At 54.8% G+C, this 20,175-nt stretch overlaps 6 protein-coding genes across 6 annotated transcripts; 2 read left to right on the forward strand and 4 right to left on the reverse strand.

The window, feature by feature from the left end:
- Positions 1-178: 178 nt before the first annotated feature.
- Positions 179-2,785, reverse strand: UHO2_00736 (uncharacterized protein; the record flags this gene model as incomplete). Its single annotated transcript, XM_041557356.1, has 1 exon — positions 179-2,785. One exon carries the CDS (start codon positions 2,783-2,785, stop codon positions 179-181), a length of 2,607 nt encoding a protein of 868 aa, XP_041413290.1.
- Positions 2,786-3,314: 529 nt separating this feature from the next.
- Positions 3,315-4,376, forward strand: UHO2_00737 (uncharacterized protein; the record flags this gene model as incomplete). The annotated part of the gene is made up of 1 exon (XM_041557357.1): positions 3,315-4,376. One exon carries the CDS (start codon positions 3,315-3,317, stop codon positions 4,374-4,376), a length of 1,062 nt encoding a protein of 353 aa, XP_041413291.1.
- A 327-nt stretch (positions 4,377-4,703) lies between these two features.
- UHO2_00738 (putative bifunctional purine biosynthetic protein ade1) lies at positions 4,704-7,193 on the reverse strand (the record flags this gene model as incomplete). The annotated part of the gene is made up of 1 exon (XM_041557358.1): positions 4,704-7,193. One exon carries the CDS (start codon positions 7,191-7,193, stop codon positions 4,704-4,706), a length of 2,490 nt encoding a protein of 829 aa, XP_041413292.1.
- Positions 7,194-9,407: 2,214 nt separating this feature from the next.
- On the forward strand, positions 9,408-11,786 carry UHO2_00739 (uncharacterized protein; the record flags this gene model as incomplete). Its single annotated transcript, XM_041557359.1, has 1 exon — positions 9,408-11,786. One exon carries the CDS (start codon positions 9,408-9,410, stop codon positions 11,784-11,786), a length of 2,379 nt encoding a protein of 792 aa, XP_041413293.1.
- Positions 11,787-11,911: 125 nt separating this feature from the next.
- On the reverse strand, positions 11,912-16,036 carry UHO2_00740 (uncharacterized protein; the record flags this gene model as incomplete). The annotated part of the gene is made up of 1 exon (XM_041557360.1): positions 11,912-16,036. One exon carries the CDS (start codon positions 16,034-16,036, stop codon positions 11,912-11,914), a length of 4,125 nt encoding a protein of 1,374 aa, XP_041413294.1.
- Positions 16,037-17,817: 1,781 nt separating this feature from the next.
- UHO2_00741 (uncharacterized protein) lies at positions 17,818-19,647 on the reverse strand (the record flags this gene model as incomplete). The annotated part of the gene is made up of 1 exon (XM_041557361.1): positions 17,818-19,647. One exon carries the CDS (start codon positions 19,645-19,647, stop codon positions 17,818-17,820), a length of 1,830 nt encoding a protein of 609 aa, XP_041413295.1.
- Positions 19,648-20,175: the final 528 nt, after the last annotated feature.

Below are 20,175 nucleotides of genomic sequence, written 5' to 3' on the forward strand. Positions count from 1 at the left end.
CTGAGACTCCTAATCGACACCTCACCTGACGACTTGCTTACTCAAGTAGTCATAACTGTCCTTGTGAATGCCATCTCAGTCACGATCAGCTTGCTTTCGTCAATGTCGATGAGGATATAGAAAAGCAAATGCATCGGGTATATCTACTTCCATCTCAAAAGAAACAAAAAGGGTATCACTAGTTGAGAAGCGTCATTAATTGAGCTGCAGACTGCACCGCATCCTCTATCTGCGCATGAAGCAGTGGAGTGACAGCTGTAGTAGCTCTTCCTCTCCTCGCTCCTCCGGCCGCAACAGGTGCTGCGACTGACTTGCGGGAGCGAGGATGAAGTGACTTCCTTCCCGCTGTCGGCTTCACACTCCTTCCCTGCTTCTGCCCAAGCACATTCTCCGCCGCTTCATCTAGACGAGCAGCCGCATTCTGCAGTGAAGTATACGCATCTGCTTCACCCTCTTCGCTTGCCGACTTAGGAGCCTTGCAGCTTTTGCACTTAACTTTGATGAGTTTGTGTGCGAGGTATCGCAGCCAGAGCATATTTGTGCTCGGAGTGTAACTGCTCCAGTCGCCGCTGGTGACAGTACGCATCTCGCGATATACATCAAATTGCGGGTCCCCGGAACCTTGGAAAAGCGACTCGTCGTCGAATGGGTAGTGCAGCACTTCTGCTTCCTTGCTTCTGCCCTTGGATGCCGGAGGGATGGTAGCGCGGGAAAGAGTAAAGTCGATGATTGTTGCTTTTACGCCTGAGATTCTGGGGTCGAGAAGCAAATTCAGAACACTGCTGCGCCTCGAAGCTTGCTCGCTGGAAGTGACGGCTTGAACTAAGATGTTGCCCCAATGCAGATCGCGATGCTCAAACTCGATCCTAGACTCCATCTCGCTCAGTCCGGTAACAACCTGCCAGAAGATCGAAGCGGCTTGCAACCAAGACTTGACTTTAAGGCTCTCCAAGTCCATACCGCCATCTGTCATGACTAGTAGCGCATAGACTTGTTGACTGCCGAAAACGTCAGGGCGGATGTTTTCTGCGCCTTCGCCGGCCTTTGCTCTTCGCTTTGTGTCCCATCGATCCCAAGCTTGTAGGAGGGCTGAAGGGTATGCTCCTTTGACGACGTGTGCTGAACGGAGGGAGACGAAGGCGTCAGTTTTTGTGCACGCAGATTCTCGTTCGATCAGCTGCATCAGTCGAATCTCCCGATCGACGTCGACGGCAGGGGAGGAGAACGGAAGGTCCTCGTCGTCGTTTGATACAGCAGTGCTAGCAATGGGAATGACCTTCAGCACCAACGCCTCGTCATGTCCGGGCGTCGCGGTTGAGGTAGCGGTTGGGGGAGCAAAGATCTTGAAAACTTCGCTGAAGCTGGCCTCGCCGATCTTCTCGATGCGTCGTCTCGTTTTCGTCATTTTAGCTGCACCCGATGTGGAACGAGTAATGGTTGTTCGGAGACGTTGGACAGTGTCGCAGAATGATTCTGGCTTGGACTGCGAGACTGCGTCCAGCAAATCAGAGAGATAATTGTCAACGGCATCGGCATGTACTACTGCGAGGTCTGCAACTTGAGCTGCGAGCTTCAAAGCAGGATCTTGGCCAGCTTCGTCGTCGGATCCGAGCTCGTCGGCATTGTTGTGATCTTCGTTTTCGTCGTCACTGGAAGCGGCGATTCGGCGTGTGACGCGCTTGTTCTGTTTTGCTTTCAAGGCTTTGGCAGCGCTTCTCTTGGATGCTAGATCGTTCGAATCGTCGTGTCTCGGGATGACCAAGCTGAATGAAGACCCGCTTGTGCTGCCACCTTCGAAAGACGAGCCTGATGCGCCGGTAGCAGAGGATAGAGACGAATCCGAGATGGTAAATGCAGATGCTCTGGAAGAGCCACGGGCAGAGGTATGTCTTGGTCTGGCTGCCATTGACTTTCGAGATGTCTTTGATGCCGTTGATGCTGATGTCTTGATGCTTCGTGCAACCTCCTGCTTGGCTTGCTGTTGCTCGTGCTCATCCTCGAGGGCCCATTCAGCCAGCTGCTTCGCTTTCTCCACGAAGTAAGACTTGGTGGGAACAGGACGACGTGGCGTCATGTCTCTATCGGAGAAGTCGTAGTCCTCGATGGCTATGCGAGCTGCTTGGGCGGCTCTGCGTGGAGCTCGTCCGGTTTGCTGGGCTGGCGGCGGCGGCGTTGATTCAATGGGGAGGACTACAGCGCACAGGCTGCTAGCTGCTGATGCTTTAGGCTTTGGAGCTTTTCGAACCGTCTGCGGGGAGTCAGTTGGCCCACGCTTTGGTCCTCCACGCTTTGACTTCGGCGTGGCGTTGACCATTGCCTCGTCCTGCACCTTGATGACTGCGGCCTTGGCGGGTTTCGAGGTGGACTTATGCGTTGCTGCATCCTTGCTGTTGAGCGCTTTACTCGCTGGTGCTGTTCTCTGTGCCCCTGATGTGCTCTTGCTTGCTGGCTTTGGGGAGGAAGAGGAGCTGCATGCCGAGTGAAAAGAAGCGCTGGTGTTGGCTGTGTCGTATGCTGCACTCTGACCTGTCTCCGACTGGCTTTCGAGTGTGTCATCTGCTTCCGATGTTTCTGTTTCGGCAGTGGCATGCAGCTGTGAGGCTAACAAAGAAGCTCGTGATCGTCCATATGTGGATTTGGGCTTGGCTTGCGAGTTGAAGAAGCCAAATAAGTCGTTCTCGTCTGCGTCCAGCGTGGTGAAAGCGCTGTGACGATTGACAACCCGAACTTCCGCCTTTCGACCGTACACCGACACCTTTTTTGTGCTGCCAGAAAGGAACGACATGATGAGTATGGCAGAGCACCAAGGTCCGAGTCACTGTTATAACGAGCCGACGGAGGCTTGTGAGTGACAGCGCCGAAGATGGAGATTGAACCGAGGATGGAGATTGAACCGAAGATGGAGATTGGACCGAAGATGGAGATTGAACCAGAAGTTGCGATGATGTCAGGCGACCGCAGGTTTATCGAGCAATATCGATCCTTTTTTGACATTTGCAGCTGCAGCTCAAAGCAACAAACCAACACGTAGCCGAATACTAACATTCAAATTCTGGCGAAAATCAACGCGAGTATTGCACGTGACACCGGCTAAATTGAGCGCTAATTATTATGTAAGCGGATAACAGAAGCATCTTTTTCCCTTCTTGCCTGCTGCCAGACAAAATCGACTCGCCCAATTCTTCTTCCCACATCGTAACCGCTCAGAAGATCAGGAGTCTGGAAAGCGATGTGGACACATAGAACATCTGTTGCTTTGTAGATCTCGACCATATCATCCTCTTCACACCTCCTCAGCCTTTTCTCGCAGCACAATGTCGTTCCTCCTTCCTGGGACGGCCTCGCGGGCGCTCGCTTCTGCCTCGACTTCCAGCTCGCGTACCTTCAGCACTTCGATCGTCACATTGAAAAAGTCCAACCGTGCTCGTGGTGCTGCCAGAAAGTCGCCCCGTAACCAGGCTCTTTTCGCCGAGATCTCGCCTCGTCTCTCACCGAGACAAGGGGGTGTTGCTGCTGCCGGCGCAGGAGCCAAGTCAGGAAAGAAGTCCTCGAACAACCTGGAGCCCGAGGAGGGCGAGACACTCCTCACACTCGAACAAGCTTGCGAAGAGCTTAAGGTACACGGAGCTGCCAAGCGACCGCTGAACGCATTCGAAGTCCATGTCGTCACATCCGTATCGTCGCATCAGACCAATGCACTCCGAGGCCGAATCGCATACCCGAAAGACCCTAGGACCAAGCAGGAGCGTCTTCTGATCTTCGCCGAGGAAGGCTCGGAAGCCGCAGAGGCCGTCAAGGAAATTGTTCAGAAGGAGGCAGCAGCATCGTCATCATCGTCTTCGCAATCAGAGCCAGGGATCATCTTGGGGGGATCTGAGCTCATCTCGCAAGTGCTCAACAACCGTGTCACTGGCTTCACAAAGGTGCTTTGCACCAACACGCTTCTGTCCGAAGTCTCCAAGGGTTTGGCCAGGTCGCTGGGTCCCAAGGGTCTGATGCCCAATCCTCGTCGTGGAACTGTTGTCCCGTCCGATGACAGGAATTCGGTCTTGAATGCGATCCGCGAATCGAAGGGTGCTATGGACTGGAGGTCAGACAAAGTCGGCGTAATTCGAGGTGCTGTTGGCCGTCTCAACTTTGACAAGGACGACCTTAAGAAGAATGTCACCACTCTCCTCGACGCTATTGTGCAGAAGGTGCCAACGTTGGGATCGCAGCAGGCAGCACAGGGTGCTGGACAGGCCAAGGAATACACCCCCCGCGAGAAGAGGTCACCAGGCGAGCTCAAGAAGGCAGCCAACATCATCAAGCAGGTGCACCTCAGCTCGACACAAGGTCCAGGAATCAAGCTCGATTTGCGAGATGTTTTGGCATAGACGCATTTAATCCACGAATCATCAACACTGGTCTAGACTCTCATACTCGACTGTGCCATGTCAGCGTGAGCTTCGCTCTCGGCTCGTCCAACAAAGTAGCGTGTTATCGTATGGTATCGATCTAGGAGACTCCTCCTGGGCAAATCCCAACCGTTGACCCAGCGAGCAATGGCTCAAATGCAGCAGAGCATATTGTGGAACTTGCGCAAACGAGTCCACCGACAAGATGTGACTGGTATCTGAATAAATTTTATTCACTGGAACTCGTAGTGTATGTGACTTTTACTGAAATGTTATGGACAGGTGAAACAGGAGGCAAACGATCTCTCATAGGGCCCAGCTCTGCATGTTGGTGTAGTGAACGCCCTCGCCGTCAATTACACGGCCCATGACGACAGGTCGCTCACCAGCCTGTTGGAGAAGACCAAGGATCCTGTGCTGCTGCTCTTGCTGGATGATGAGGACCATGCCGATACCGTTGTTGAATGTCCTAGCCATCTCTTCGGGCTCGACATTGCCTGTGGCTTGCAACCAGTCGAACAGAGCAGGTCGCTGCCATGATGCAAGGTCGATCTCGACAGCCTTGCCAGGAGCAAGAATACGAGGAATGTTTTCTGTGAATCCACCTCCAGTGATGTGCGACAAAGCAAGTAGACCTTGTGCCTCAGAGAAGAGAGGTGTGAGAGCTTCGACATAGATACGGGTAGGAGCGATCAGGGCCTCGCCGAGGGTGGCGGCGGGTTTGGAGCCGTCCTTCTCTGCCGACCACGGGCAGGGTGCTGAAAGGCTGAGACCTGATCGGGAAAGAATCTTTCGGATGAGCGAGAAACCATTCGAGTGAGCACCAGAGCTGTGCAGACCAACGAGAACATCGCCGGCCTTGAGCTGATCCAGCAAAGGAAGGAGAGCCTCGCGTTCGACAGCACCAACAGCGAAGCCCGCAAGATCGTAGTCATCACCCTCGTACATGCCGGGCATCTCGGCGGTCTCACCACCAATAAGACCACACTTGGCCTGTCGGCAGCCCTCTGCGATACCAGAGATGACCGAAGCGGCGACTGGCACCTTCAACTTGGAGCACGCAAAGTAGTCGAGGAAGTAGAGTGGCGCCGCGCCCTGAACAAGCAAGTCGTTGACCGACATGGCAACGAGATCGATACCCACGGTATCGTGCTTGCCCATGTCGAGGGCAACGCGAAGCTTGGTGCCGACACCGTCAGTACCGGAGACGAGAACGGGGTCGCGCATGCCAATAGCCTTGAGGTCAAAGGTACCACCGAAGCCTCCGAGCGAAGCGTCGCAGCCTGGACGGCGTGTCGACTTGGCCAAAGGCTTGATCGCCTCAACAAGCGAGTTACCGGCGTCAATGTCGACACCGGCAGCGGCGTAGGTGAGACCGGCAGCTGAGGAGCCAGCAGCGGGCTTGAGAGCTCGGTGAGCGATATCACGTCGGAAAGTCTTTCCCTCAAACTGAACTGCATCGACACCCTTGTAGGCGAGCTCGACGGCCTCTTGAAGTGTGTTGCCAAATGCAGAGACAGCGATCACACGACCACCGGCAGTGACGAGCTGTCCGCTGGCATCGAGCTTGGTACCAGCATGGTAGACGGTAACATTCCCGGGGACTGCTCCGATGGTGATGGGGACGCCACTGGGGTATTTGCCAGGGTAGCCTTGGCTGGCGAGGACGATGCTGACGGCGTGCTGGTTGCGCACAACGGGCTTGACCGAGTCGAGGCGGCGCTCGACACAGGCGAGGACAATGTCGGCAAGGCTAGTCTTGGATTCATCGAGGAGCTCAAGGAGAGCCTCGGTCTCTGGGTCACCGAAGCGAACGTTGTATTCGAGAACCTTGGGGCCGTCAGCGGTAAGCATCAGGCCGACGAAGAGCATACCAACGAAAGGGAAGCCTTCGTTACGCATGCCATCGATAGTGGGGACAAGAATCTCCTTACGAATGCGAGCTGGGAGGTCGTCGACGAGACCTTCAGGGGCGGGAGTGTAGGCACCCATACCACCAGTGTTGGGGCCAGTGTCACCTTCACCGATGCGCTTGTGATCCTGGCAGCCAGGAAGAGCAGTGATGGTGTAACCATCGGAGAAGGCAAGAACCGAAAGCTCGGGGCCGACAAGCCTCTGCTCGATCAAGAGCGAAGAGCCAGCATCACCAAAGACCTTGTTGACGAGGATGTCCTCGACACCCTTGTGAGCCTCGGCATCGGACTCGGGAAGAAGGACACCCTTACCGGCAGCGAGACCTGAAGCCTTGAGGACGACCTGTTGAGCACCACCGAGCTTCTGGATGTAGGCGAGAGACTCGTCGACCTGCGAGGCGTCGAAGGACTGGAAAGCGGCGGTAGGAATGTTGTATTTGTCCATGAAAGCCTTGGCGAAGGTCTTTGAACCCTCCATCTGAGCAGCTACGGGCGAAGGGCCGAAGACGGGGATGCCGACCTTGCGGAAGGCGAGCTCGACACCATCGACAAGAGGCTGCTCAGGACCGGGGAAGCAGAGGTTGATGCGGTTCTGGACAGCCCATGCGGTGATCTCGCTGAAGTCGTGCGAAGGCTTTGGAGAGTCGAGATTGGTACAGCGCGGGCCGAGGGTAGCAGTACCACCGTTGCCGGGGGCGCAGTAGACGTGCTCTACGCGCTGAGAGCGAAGGAAGTGGTTGGCGATGGCATGTTCACGTCCACCAGAGCCGAGGATGAGGAGGCGAAGAGGAGCAGGTGATGGGAGCATCGACTGCAAGGGGATGTTGAGAGTGGAAGAAGGCATCTTGGGTCGCTTGCGAGAGGGCTCTTGTTGCACCTGCATGATACTCGGCCTCTGTGAGGAGACGTTCGAAGAGGAGATGCAGGGTGGAGGCGTAGAGAAGGATGGATGAGGGATGTTACTCGGAAAAGGCCGACCAGCGTAAAGAAGAAAGAGGCAGATGAAGATGTAGGCAAGTGTAGCGTTGGCCTGGTTGCGAAGAACAAGAAAAAAGGAAGCTTGCTTCGCTTCTGAGATTTGACTTGAGCACCTGTCAAAAAGGCGCTGTGGAAGTCTTGGAACCACCAAAACCCTTGGGAAAAGCGGGCAGCTGAGATTTGAAGCAAGACCCCAGGTTCTAACAATCTACGGTGCACCAATGGGGACAGGCTTGATCTAGTAGTACTGTGGCCAAAGCAGCCGATGTCGAACAGACTCTCTTGGCACTGACTCACTGAAGAGGCTTGCCAACCCTGTCGCTGCCGCATGGACCAGAGGCAAAAAAAATTCCAGAGTCTCGCAGCCAAAGTCTAATATTCTTCTTGACTAAATTACTCCGACTTCCGAGATAGGTCTGTCTTTCGTCCGAGTAGTAGCCTCACCAATGCTTGCCCGATTTGGTCGGATCGGGAGACAGAGATCCACGAGTCACATACCAAACACAGATAGAGAGATTTGCCAACATTATCAAAAGTGAAGCATGTTTGCAAGAAAAGTAGACTGCTCATCAAGATCTTCCAGTCGGAGCAAATGATAACTGTCGTTGAGTTGCGCCGCTTGAGCTGAATAGAATGTATGCCAATTGGGATAAAGTTATCGCGAGATCTGATTGTTTCTCAACGATCGTACACGCTTCTTTCTGAGACGGGCAAGGGAGAGGAGCTTGCTTCTGCGACCTTGCCTGAGCGAGAAACTGTAGGAAGTGGCGACCGTTCATGGACAAGGTTTGCAAAGTTGCCGCACAATTGTGCTGGCAGGGCAGCTTATCTGATATGCTAAGGGAAAAGTAATGGACAGTCACTTGTTCACTCTGCAGCGTTTGCCATTCCTTCGTGCGAGATCGGACTTGTCCTGGCGATCTGATAAACGAGAAGGTCAACTCTTCTGCCAACCAATCATACCGAGCGGCTATAGGTCCGGCATGAATGCCATCGACAAGGCACAGTGACAAACGAGGCCATTGGATGAATGCGGCTGAGGCCGGGGCGAGACGAAAAGATCCGTGTTACTCCGCTTATCTGATTTCTTAAACGCGCCGAAAAGCACGCTTAAGGTGAGAGGGAAAGAAAAGGACAGGCCAAGATTTGGCAAACTGGAGCCTATCAGATCGCCTCCGAGGCTACACGCATCTCTTTCGCTTGTGTTCCGACAGGCCAGCGTGACATTCTTACATCCTTCTTGGCGCTGCGGCATTGCCATTTGCGCTCACTGCGATCGGCTTCGAGAGAAGCGCATTCGTCTGCGTTCAAAGGTAGCACTGTGCAGACTGTTTCCTTGACATTGACTTGGGCAGGAATCCTCAAGCAAACTGATTCCTTTCAGAGAGAAGCGGACGGCCCGGGTCAAGGCAAAGCGAGAAGTGAGCTTGGGCATGAATGACGGCAATGCCCCAAGCTTTCTTCGAGACCGGCCAACTAGCGAAAGGCGGCTGACTCGAGGCTGCTTTGCTAGTCGAATCAATTATCAGATGACAATAGAGAGAGAGTCCGGGTTGAACTGTTGCGCGGTGAGCGAATTTCAATAATTCCACATCTCTGTCGACTGTCCGCTTTAGTCATACACTGATCATCCGCCTTGTCGAGGATTCGAATTTCACGCCACAGTAATCCCGCTTTCTTTCGGCGTTCACTTTCAGTCTCTGGCACTGCCAAGCCTCTACTGACACACACACACTCTCTCTCCAGTCAGCCTGCTCCGAAGAGTTCCGTCTGTCTTTGCCTCAGCTGCTCACTCTCAGATAACTTGTTGCCCTTGTGCTCAACTAACGGCCCCCACCCACTTCCTCCTCCTGCTCTTCCGCACCACCACGTCCAGAGACGCTTTCTACCACAACATCGACATATCCGCCTCTTGACTACATCCTTTGATACCTTTCTTGCACTCCGACCTTCTCTGACGTTCTACTCCTAGCGAACAACCATTGTGTCGTCCTTTCCTGTAGCCGTCTCTGGAGCAGCACGCTCGCTACCCACCACGGCTACCATTCGAGGCCCTTGCATCTGCTCAACACACTCTTTTCTGCACGCTCGGTACCATCGAGCGATCCACATAACCCCCATGGCACAGCCTATTCGACTCAAGAAGCCATCAGCTTCCACTTCGACATTTGGCGCCGCCGCTTCTTCAAGCATCCATACCACTTCCTCACTTGCCCTCCCTACCAATGCCTCCGAGGATCACACTCAGAACGTCGTCGTCCTCGGCGGCTCTTATGGTGGTATACACGCTGCTACCGTCCTCGCACAGAAGCTGCCTCCCACCCACCGGGTCATCCTCATCGAGCGAAACTCGCACTTCAACCATCTCTACGTCTTCCCACGTTTCTCAGTCTTGCCTGGCCACGAGCACAAAGCTTTTATCCCATACTCGAGCATCTTCAAGGATGCCCCTGCAAGACCAAAGTCGCATTTGAAGCGTGGCCGCTCCAGCACATCTCACCCAACTTCATCAAGTCGATCTACATCATCAGCTAACAAGTCGGCAGCCACCACTATCTCACGAAACGCACTTGAGATGGGTTCCACTTCGTCAGCTTCAGACGCCAAGGCTGATCCATCATCCTGTAGAGCCGCTGGTTCAGCCTCTTCGTCCAGTTCCATGCCTGATGTTTCCGAGCACTCTCAAGTCAATGGTGCCGTCTCGCCCGCATCGCTCAGTGGCAACGACGACGACGACGTCAACCCGTTCCGATCCGAGTCTCCAGCATCATCTCGTGGCCGATCACAGGACAGCAGACACTCATCTCAGTTATCGTTTGCAGACTCCGACTTTAACAACTCAGCGTACGAGGTTGCTAGCACCGCCGCTTCCTCTTATGTCGAGACCGATGCCAAGATAGCCGGTCCCAAGGGTGTCGAGTCTGAGCTTGCGAACAACGCCGCCAAAGCTCGGCAGGAAGAGCAGCTCGGCAGACCCGAGATTCAGGTTACCGAGCTTGCCGATGCGATCGAGCACCGTCTTGACCTCGATGGCGGTGAAGATGCCGAAAGCGATGACGAGATTGCGCAAGGATTCGAAAACTCTTCTCCACATATCGTGCTGCAGGCCACGGTCACTGACATTTCGCCGACGCATGTCACAGTGACACCCACCTCAACTTCATCTTCGCATCATCTCTCGCAGTTCTCCAAGAAGAAGTCGCTCTGGTCCATCGACAGTGTTCAGATCCCTTATTCACACCTCGTCTACGCTCTTGGTAGTCATTTGCCCGACCCTCTCCGCACTGAAGCACGCTTCAAGGCCGATGGTACTCACTGGATGCGCGAGATTCAGGAACGCGTCAAGGCGTCTAACGAGATCGTCCTTGTCGGTGGTGGTGCGCTCGGTGTCCAGTTCGCCACGGACATTGCTTCCGTTCACCCAGGCAAGAAGGTGACCTTGATCCACTCGAGGAAGCAGCTGTTACCTAACTTTGATGAGCGTGTCCACGAGATCGCTTACCACAGGTTGAAGCAGCTCGGCGTCAACGTAGTGCTTGGTGAGCGATTGGCGCTGACGGAAGGGTGCCCGCGAGGATCTACCGTTCAGAATTCTGCTGCCAATGCAGATGGAGCAAATGGTATGCCAGCAGCGGCAAAGGCAGCCACTGCAGAGATCTGCGTCCCCGGCGATGCTAAGGGTGAAGGGCTCCAGGCGCATCAGGAGGGCATGTGTGTAGGCAACGGACGCAAGCTCGTTCGCACAACCGGTGGCAAGTCTTTTGAATGTGACCTGTTGCTACTCTGCACTGGTCAGCAGCCCAATTCGTCGCTCATGGCCAAGCTCAGCCCCAGCTCTGTCGATCCAGGCAGTCGCCTTGTTCGTGTGCACCGATCGCTACAGGTCGCAGTCCCCGACCCAAGAGATGCAGCACAGCAGCCTTTCGACGCAAAGCCACCTTGTGGCGACTGTGACTGCTTCTTGGACAAGAAAGCAAACGGAGCAGAGCTCAAGAACGAAGAAGAGGGCCACCTTGCAGATCATCTTGGCCACACTCCAGGCAAGCTTCCCAACGTCTATGCGATCGGTGATGTTGCCGATGCATTCGGCGCCCTCAATGCAGGCTATCAAGCTTGGAACATGGCCGACATTGCCACAGAGAACATCCTCCGTGACATTCAGGCAAAGACCCCTACTCTCTCGCCTTCTGACGCACCTCGCTCACCACGCTCGCCAGACATGGTAGAGTTCAAGCCAGCAGTCAACATGTTGAAATTGAGTTTAGGGTTGGGCAAGATGGTCTTCCAAGGTGCTATCATGCCAGAAGACACCCCTGCTGATCAGGTCAAGCCTGAGGAGACGGGCAGCTTGGATGGCAAGGGCGGTAAGGATCTGATCATGAACGGTCGTGTTCCCGCTAAGCCAGAGATCACAATTAAGGACGATCCAAACGATTTGGGTGTCGAGGGCGTTTGGTCGTTTATGGCTAACGCCGATACAAGTGATATGTACAAGTAGGGATAGGGATAACATCCTGTGCTCACTCATTCTATTGGAATCGCATTGCATTGTCCCATCGATCAGAACATTTGTGTGTCAGACAGGGCTCGTCGTACACAGAACGTAACGATTTTTGAGCCATCTCAGCTCTGAGAAGGGGCAGCAGAAGCAACGTCAAGCGCGACTGCGATGTCCGCCAGGCTCCAACTGAATCTCAACCTACTGCTCGGGTCTCTCAGTTCTCCACCGACAGTCGCGATCCCTAGTCTGGCCCTGCTCGCACCGTTTGGGAGAGATGTAGGCTGAAAGGGCGAGCACTTGTCGTCGCCACATCCTTCCTCGCTCTCCTCTGTTTCTCCTGAGCGTGAGAATGGCGAACGAAGATACTTCGACGATGAGGAAGAAGAAGAGTACGAGATGGTCGAAGGAAGAGGGTTGAAATCGTTCGCCCGATGTTTGCCCCATCGAGGTTTGAGTGGTGCAGAGATCTTTTGCTTCTTGATCATGTCGAGTTCCAGCGAGAGCATGAGAAGGTGCGAAGAGTTGGAGAGCAGTCGGAAGCGGAATGGCTGTGGACCAGAGGAAGAGCTACAGGCTGGACTAGTGGCGCTTCTGCCACGTCCCGGTGGAGCCACGTTGCGCGCATCATCCTCGACGCTGTCTGAACCATCTTCAAAGATCTCCCCTGCGCGAGGAGGGTAGGATGGCCCCCGACGAAGACCTTCGAGCCCACCCAAGAGCAGCGGCTGCGGTGCAGTTGGACGTTGGCCGACAGATGAGTTGACCACTTTAACTGCACCTCGTCGGCCGCGCGAGCCTCGCGGCGGCGAAGGATCGTCTTCGCTCTGCTCTTCCGAGTTGCCTTCACGAGCAGCTGCAGCTGCTGCAGCGTAGGTCAAATCAGGCGAAGATCGAACACTGCGGATGGGCGTAGACAGATTGATCTGCGATCCTTCTCGGCGACCGCTTCGACGCGAGCGTGGAGTGGAGTTGGCTGGGGTTGTAGAAGAAGAAGCAGCAGATACACCTCCTCCGAATAAGCCTACTGCACACTGACGGTTCGATCGACGAGGTGAAGGATCACGACCACCACGCCCCCGACTTTGTCTTGCCCAAGTTGGTGATGGAGTGACATCACCATCCGAGTCAGACCCGTCGGCATTCTCCTCGTCCTCTTCGATCGAGAAGGCAGAATAGCCCTGCGGAACAGGTGCATCTACTTTCGGACGCAGCGATCGAGGGCCAGAAGAGCGTCGACGATGTCTGCGCCGCACCACGCGGAAACCATCGGCGTCAACCGAGCTTCGTTCCCGTCCCTCTCCCTGACGCGGCGGAGACGGAATGCTATCGGTCTCATCTGCGCGCGACGCAGACAACGATGTGGCGCTCTTGCGGAAAGTGGGCGAAGTGGGTGCGGAAGCGATATCAGTCGGGGCTGGGACATCAGCGAAAAGGTCACGTCGTCCACGGCCCGATCTCGTACTCGAAGCCAGGCTCGGCTGAGGAATCTGGACAGTAAGCGGCTCTGAGAGGGCGTTCCTCGCATCCCGCTGCTGCTTGAGTCTGCGTTGCGAGGGTGCCTGCGGTTTCTCCTCTTCCGTTGGCTCGAGCTCGATGGGTTGACCAAGCTTCTTCGGCGATCGAGCAGCAGTTGTAGTCTCTGGCTGGCGACGACCGTTGTTGCACAAGTCTTCGGCGGCTTGACCTCGGTGACCGACATCCGCCGGCCTGCTTCTACTGCGACTGCGAAAAGTCTGAAGTTGAACCACGGAAGACAGCTCAGTGTCAGGGTCGATGGGCTGTCCGAGACCAGAGACGTACGCGGAAGGGTCACGATCGGCCTCCAAAGGCGAAGCCACTCCTCTTCCTCGACGCAATGCGTTGGTTACATGATGGACGGACTGAGCCAGGTCGGAGCCGCTGATACTATCGTTGCTGCTCTGGCGCGAGCCAAGGAGAGAAGCTGGGGGCGATGGACTTGGCGAAGGGGATGGGGGTCGGCCGGTCTTGAGTGCGACCTTGCGTTGAGCTTGCACACTCTTCTCGTCAGCAGGGCCGTTTGCAGAGCTGGCAAGCCGGTAAATTTTTGCAAAGTCATTCTTCGATGTTGAGGGAGCTGAGCGATGGCCGCTGGCACTGTCCGAACCCTCGCCTTGGGCCTTGTTCGCGGATGCAAGCGATTCTCGCGCTTGTCTTGCGGCAAGACCGGGCAGGAGGATGAGGTTGGGAAGGCGCGCCAGATTGCGCCAGCTTGCCGACAGGAGACTGACACTGTTCGAGTCGGCATCCTTTGTTTCAGTTTCACCCTCGGTCTGACCTTCAGAGATCGGAGAGATCTGGCGAACTCTGGGTGCAGCTGTTGTGTCCTGGGTGCGTGACCAGATGCGCAATTGACTCTGAAGACTAGCGAGGCGCGCCTGGTAGCTGCTGGCAATTTGCGAAGGTGGTGAAGTGCTGATGGTCGTAGCATGACTGCGATTCACGGCGCCGCCAGTGCTAGACTTTGCCGGCTGTTCTTCGTCACTCTCAGGCTCACTCTCAAAGTCGCCAATAATCCACGAAGATTTCTTGACTTGCTTGGGCGATGTCTTTCGCTTGACTCTTGCAGATGTTTGCTGGGCGGTGATGGCTTCCTCTGGGAAGAACTCGACTTTGTCAACTTGAATCATATCTTCGACACTTGGGATGGCGAGGCCAAGTAGAGGATCCGCCTCCGAGGCCACGGGTGTCGCGACAATGGGTTTTAAAGTAGTGAAACCTGGAGGGCTTCGTTGGACAAGTGACGTAGAAGGCGTCGAGGCGGCGGGAGAAGGATCGTCGCTGCCATCGGTAGAGGAGGGTACCTGACTGTGAGTTGATGTTGCGCTTGTCGAAGCGTTGCGCACGCCGTCATTTGGGCCTGTAGAGCGGTTTCTGCGCTCTCTGATGGGAATAGCGGCGGTGTCTCCACCTCGAGGAACGTAGTTGAGGTCGCAGCTGCTGGCGCAACTCGAGGGTGAGGATGACGTCTCAACATCGGAGACGTCTTCGCCTGCAGCACGCGACCCTCTAGCAGCCAAGCGGCCACGACCATGACCACGGGCAGGCGCCTTTGAATCCGGATCATCGAGGGCAGGAGAATGCTCTGGCACTGCGGGTCGCTCTTGCAATAGAATGCGCATGCCTCTTCTGCGCTCACGTTCGATGCTGGACCAGCGACGAATTCGTCGGCGATGTTCCGCAACCTTGTCTGCATGTGCGTTGAGCTCCTCGGTTGGAGAAAGGATCGGACATTCGTCGTCATCATCCGAAGGGAACAGGGCCTCCTCCTTTGCAACGGAGAGCCGGCGGCTGGATGAGCGAGCCTTCGATTCAGAGTTGGGCGACGGGCCAGCTCTGCCGGACGTTACAGATGACCTGTGTAGAGCGCGCTGCGAGGCCAAATCTTGGTCGCTAACTTCGTCGCCCTCGCCCTCGCCCTCGCCCCCGCTGCCGCTAGCACTGGCGCCGCTCAAAACACTGGCACTGGCGCCCCTTCGATCCCATCTGCGACTAGGACTGACATTGATGCTACGACCACGACTGGCCTTGTATAAGGATGGTAGCGCCGCAGAGGCGGCAGTAGCGGAGGATTTGTCCGGCGCGGAAAGCGAAGCAGAGACGGCAACGGGCTGGCCGAGAAGGGAGGCAAATTGCGATGCACTGCCGGTGGTATGGGATGTGGTGAGGGCAGAGCGAAGTGGACTGGGAGCAACGGAACGCGAAATGGGATCGCGGGCTTTGCGGACCCTGCGATCCCTCTCTAATGGTGGTGGTATGGACGACAATTGCTGCGTCGCATGTGCGGTTTGAGTGGCATGGGCTGTGGAAGCTGGTGATCTGAGTTGTGATGTGGATGTCGGCGTTCGTGGCTCGACGTCTGTTGAAGAGTCTTTCAGTGCCGTACTGATGCCTAGTGTTCTTGGTGTAATGTTTGAGTGGTCGAATCCTGCCGGCACAGATAGACGATCCAGTGCTTGCGAAAGCTGACGGGTGTCATCTGAGGATGCGTTGACATCCTCGCCGCTGGCTCTGCGTTTTCCCTTGGCAGTATAGGAAGGGCTAGAGTAGCTGTTCCTCTCGGGCGAGTCGGGTGGGGAGTGGGGAGAGGATGCGGATGCGGATGCTAGTGCTGGGTCGGAAACATTCGATGTGCTGGGCTGTGACATGCGTGCATCGATGACAGTGCTGGAAGAGAATGAAGAAGCTTTCGAGGCTTGAGACTGAGGAGTGGCGCATTCGGAGGCCATGATGGTCGGAGCGTCCTACGCTATCGATCCTCAACGCCTTAAGGAGTCAAGAGGAGGGAAATACTACCCATGGATTCGCAACACCACGACAGGCGGCTAGTAGGCTGGATGCTGAGCGCAGCAAGATGAAAGACTTCGGATTCGCCGATGACGATAATAGAGTGGTGGAAAAGAGGGATGCTGATTTCAAGCGATGGAGACCGATGAAAGGAGGCACTGGTGATTAACGCTGTCGGAGGAGATCCATCGGATGTTTCGGTTCTGTAGGTCAGCGTCTGTCGCAGATGAAGAGACCAAGTCGATCGAAGATGGTATGAAAGGAGTTGAAAGAGTCGGCGGCAGTTCCGAAACCTTATTATAGATGCTGCTGCTGCTGTAGGCCAATGTCGAGCGTGCTTTTCAAATGGCGTAGATGGCCGTGCCGTGGGTGTGCCGTGGTGTGCCGTTGCGCGTCGCGAGGGGGACTGTGCGTGCGTGCAGAACTTTGAGCTTTTCACGGAGTTGCCGATGATCAACTGAAAAGGTCGATGTAAGGATGTGATGGTAGAGGAGGACAATGCTGTGTGTGGCTGAGACGGTGAGAATACAATGTTCGAGCCGAGTCGAGACGATGTCGAATCTGTGACTTCTCGACAACCGGCCACACTCAGAAATGAGAACAGCACAAAGAGAGAGATCACCCGCGGAAATTGGAGAGAGATGGTCAATCGAAAGCGTTGTGGCTAATTTTACGCTCTCTTTCTGTGTGACACTCACATTACACTGCTCTAGTGGGCGGCTGGCTCTGCTTTCGAAACAGCCGCGCGAGCTCTAAACTAGGGTATCGCTGCTAACCCTGGCAATGCGTTCCTCAATGCCTTCGCAGTCTGTCTGGTTTCCTGTCTCTGGCTGCTTGGGTTGACACTGTGCCATGGTGAGCTGCAGTTCCAAGATGAGGGCACCAAAAGGATGCAGGGTGCCTTCGGCTCAGATACACAACACCCTCGCAAATTTGATCTCTCTGCGACGAGGGCGCCTTGACTGTTGCCTGATCGTGGCACTTGACGGTGCTCCAAGCAGTGAGAAGTGTATGGATTGCCCAAGTGACCCTGAAGAAGCTGGAGAGTGGGCTGCTGCTTCAAATCAGAATTCGTTGATTTTCAATTTTTCTTTTCTTTCTGTGGCTTGGGAGGGACCACTCACGAGGCTGCTATTTCGCCTGCATCATCAGAGGAGCTTTCTTATTTTCATATTGGTCTCAAGTTCTTTCCTACTGGCGCTGTATAATGCTGCGTCGTCGCAGATGAGTCCATCTTTGGCAATGGCGCCGATGACCTTGACCTCTCCACAAACAAGGATGCTATTTGACATGGCGGCTCTTCCAGAACGCTTTTACTGAAACGACAGCTTCAAGCGACCTGCTGGACAGCAGCGAGGCGGAAGCAGGATTTGCGCGTTTCGAGTCTGAAAAGCTTTGTCTGTGGTCGGTCGCGTTGCAAGAGAGTGGCTTCAAGGGTCTTGCTCTTCTCGCACCGCCTTACCCTCATTTGCAAGTCTAGCAAGATACAGCTTGCCCTTGTCGCCAGGCGGTCAACACTGAGCCTCTGGGGCTGCTGTCTGCATAGTGGTTGAGAATGAGTGCATTTACGAGGAAGGTCATCACAGTTGTGTAGCAAAGCATGATCTTTGTGAGGGTATCGACAATCCAGCTTTCGATGCTGAAGTGTCCTTTTTCGTGGACAGATAAAGCAAGGCCACTCCTAAGGCGACATATGCCTAACCCTAACCTGAGTCAGCGACGTCTATGCAGTCCTAGCTGGCACCTCGCTACTGCTGTTGTCGGCCAAAAAGGAGTTGGCTCGCGATACGTTTCGCGAAGCGTTCCTCGACGGGTTTCGAGAAGCGTTGCGAGAAGCGTTGCGTGAAGCAGCGCTCTGCGACATGTAGTACGAGTTGCTGCGAGAGCCAAGACCCGTCATTGGTCGCTTAGGCGCTCCCGTCAATCGGTCTTTGTGTCCATCGTGTGTGGCAGCACCCTTTCGCTCGGCATCGAGCTGCTGGGCGAATGGAGATCGCTTTCGCAAAACAGGTCCTTTCCAGTAGATGACGTACACCGCCACAACCAATACAGTAGCAACACAGAACAAGATGGTCGAAGCATACTCGAGATTCCGGCCTTTAGATCGTCCAATGTTGGTGTAGAATGGCGTAGCAGGTACGGTTAAGACACCCGCCAAAAAGTCTCGAGACCAACCGTTTCCTCCTGTTGCTGAAGCCGAGTAGGGACCATAGGCAGCTATCATATAGTCAATCGTCGAGCCGTAAATAGCGTAGTTACTACAGCCTATGAGCGCAGCGAATACCATCGTACCAATCCAGTGGACGGGAGGACCTACTGAGGTCCAAGCAAAACCGATCAAACCGACGGGGAGCAAAGGGGCGGTAAAAAGCAGCCACCAGAGACGCGACTCAAATTGCGCGTGCTCGCTGTCCGGTCTTGCCGCCCTGACCTTTTTCTGTTGTCCAATTGCAACTGCAAAGATTGCATAGCCAATAAAGTAACCAACCAGCAAAGGCAAGAAGGACAGACCGATGTCGACGGTGCTGAAGTTCCACTGCTTGTACACGAGCGAGTAGGACTGCAAGAAAATAAAGATAAGAGCGTCACTAAAACCGGAAAGGAGCGAGAGAACCAAAACGATGGGCTCTGTCAAGAACATGCGGAAAGGTCGAATCCATGTGACGAGGACTTCTTTGAAAGAGAAGCGCTCCTTGAAGGGAAAAAGCTCGTTGGGACCATAGATGTTGGCGTTCTTGCCCGATTTGCGCCATTTCTTTGCGATACGATCCATCATAATGGTAGATCGTGTCTCCGGAACAAAGAAGAGGTGAATCAACTGGATGGCACCACCAAAGATGAGCTGAATCCAGATGGTCCATCGCCAGCCGAGGTTGGCTTCAACGAATCCACCTACAACAGGACCTAACACCGAACCGCCGACCGAGGAGAAAACGACGTAGGCGACAGCATGTTGCTGGCTCTCGGCATCCCACATGTCGGCAATCATTCCGAGAGTAACGGAACCACCAGCAGACGAGAGACCACCAAGGAATCGACCGACCATGACGGAGGCAAAGTTCGGGGCCAACGCAACAGGAAGCTGCCAGACATTGACGAGGAAAAGACTGAGCTGGAGGATGGGTTTGCGTCCAAGCTCCTCCGACCAAGGAGCCCAGAGCTCACAACCGAAGGCGTAGGCAACCAAGAAGATCATCGCACCACATCGAGCAGCTTGCAGGCTGACGTCAAACTCTTCCGAAATACCGTTAAGACCGTTGGAGTAAAGCGAGGTGTTGAAGTTCATCGAGACCTGGATCCAGAAGATGACGGTAAGGATAGTCCACTTCTTGAAAGATGAGAAATTGTAGCCTAACTCATCGTAGCAGTCTTGCTCGGTGATCTCGATCTTGCCGTCGGCTCGCATACTGGTCAAGGTCCTGTCAAGCTTCTCGGCGTTGAAGTGGGCATGAGCCTGACCGGACTCGGAAGGCTGGGTATCGGTGTTGACTCGAGCGTCACCAGGTGAAGACGAGTGGGTCGGAGAGCCGCCAGCTGCTTTCTTTTCGTCCATCATGGATATATCGCGCAGCAGCAGGTGATGACAGAGGAAGCAAAAGAAGGAGGGGAAAGCCTGCTAGGAAGAAGATAGACGGTATGAAGCGCTCATTTATAAAGAACCCCCTTGTCGGCTTTGTCAAGAACGGTTTGCTTCCCTCCAACTCCGGATGTTCGGATGGGCTGACGAGGCTTGAGCTTCCCCAGATCGACCTCGACTCTCATTTGCTGCCTCAAACACGGCCTCATGCACAAACTTACACCAAGTGTGGTCAGAGCAGCGTGGTTCAATCGAGCAGAGGCCGCGCAAAACTGCTGCTCTTCCAACGGGATTGTTTTGACCGCCGATTTGAGCCAAGTCGCCGACCGTTCGAAAGTTGCTCCCTGTCCCGCCCCTTCGCTAACCGAGAATCAGCGTTCTTCAAGCCTCGCCTGACCAGCTCCTTTTACTGTTTGCCGTCGCACACTCGTCCCTCTTCAGAGTCTTCTGTCTTTATTTTCATTCTTCCGGTTGTACTACTTCTCCTGCAATGGACTGGCTTTG

This window comes from Ustilago hordei, assembly GCF_900519145.1.
Source record: "Ustilago hordei strain Uho2 genome assembly, contig: UHO2_contig_01, whole genome shotgun sequence".
In the NCBI taxonomy this organism is placed as follows: Eukaryota; Fungi; Basidiomycota; class Ustilaginomycetes; order Ustilaginales; family Ustilaginaceae; genus Ustilago; species Ustilago hordei.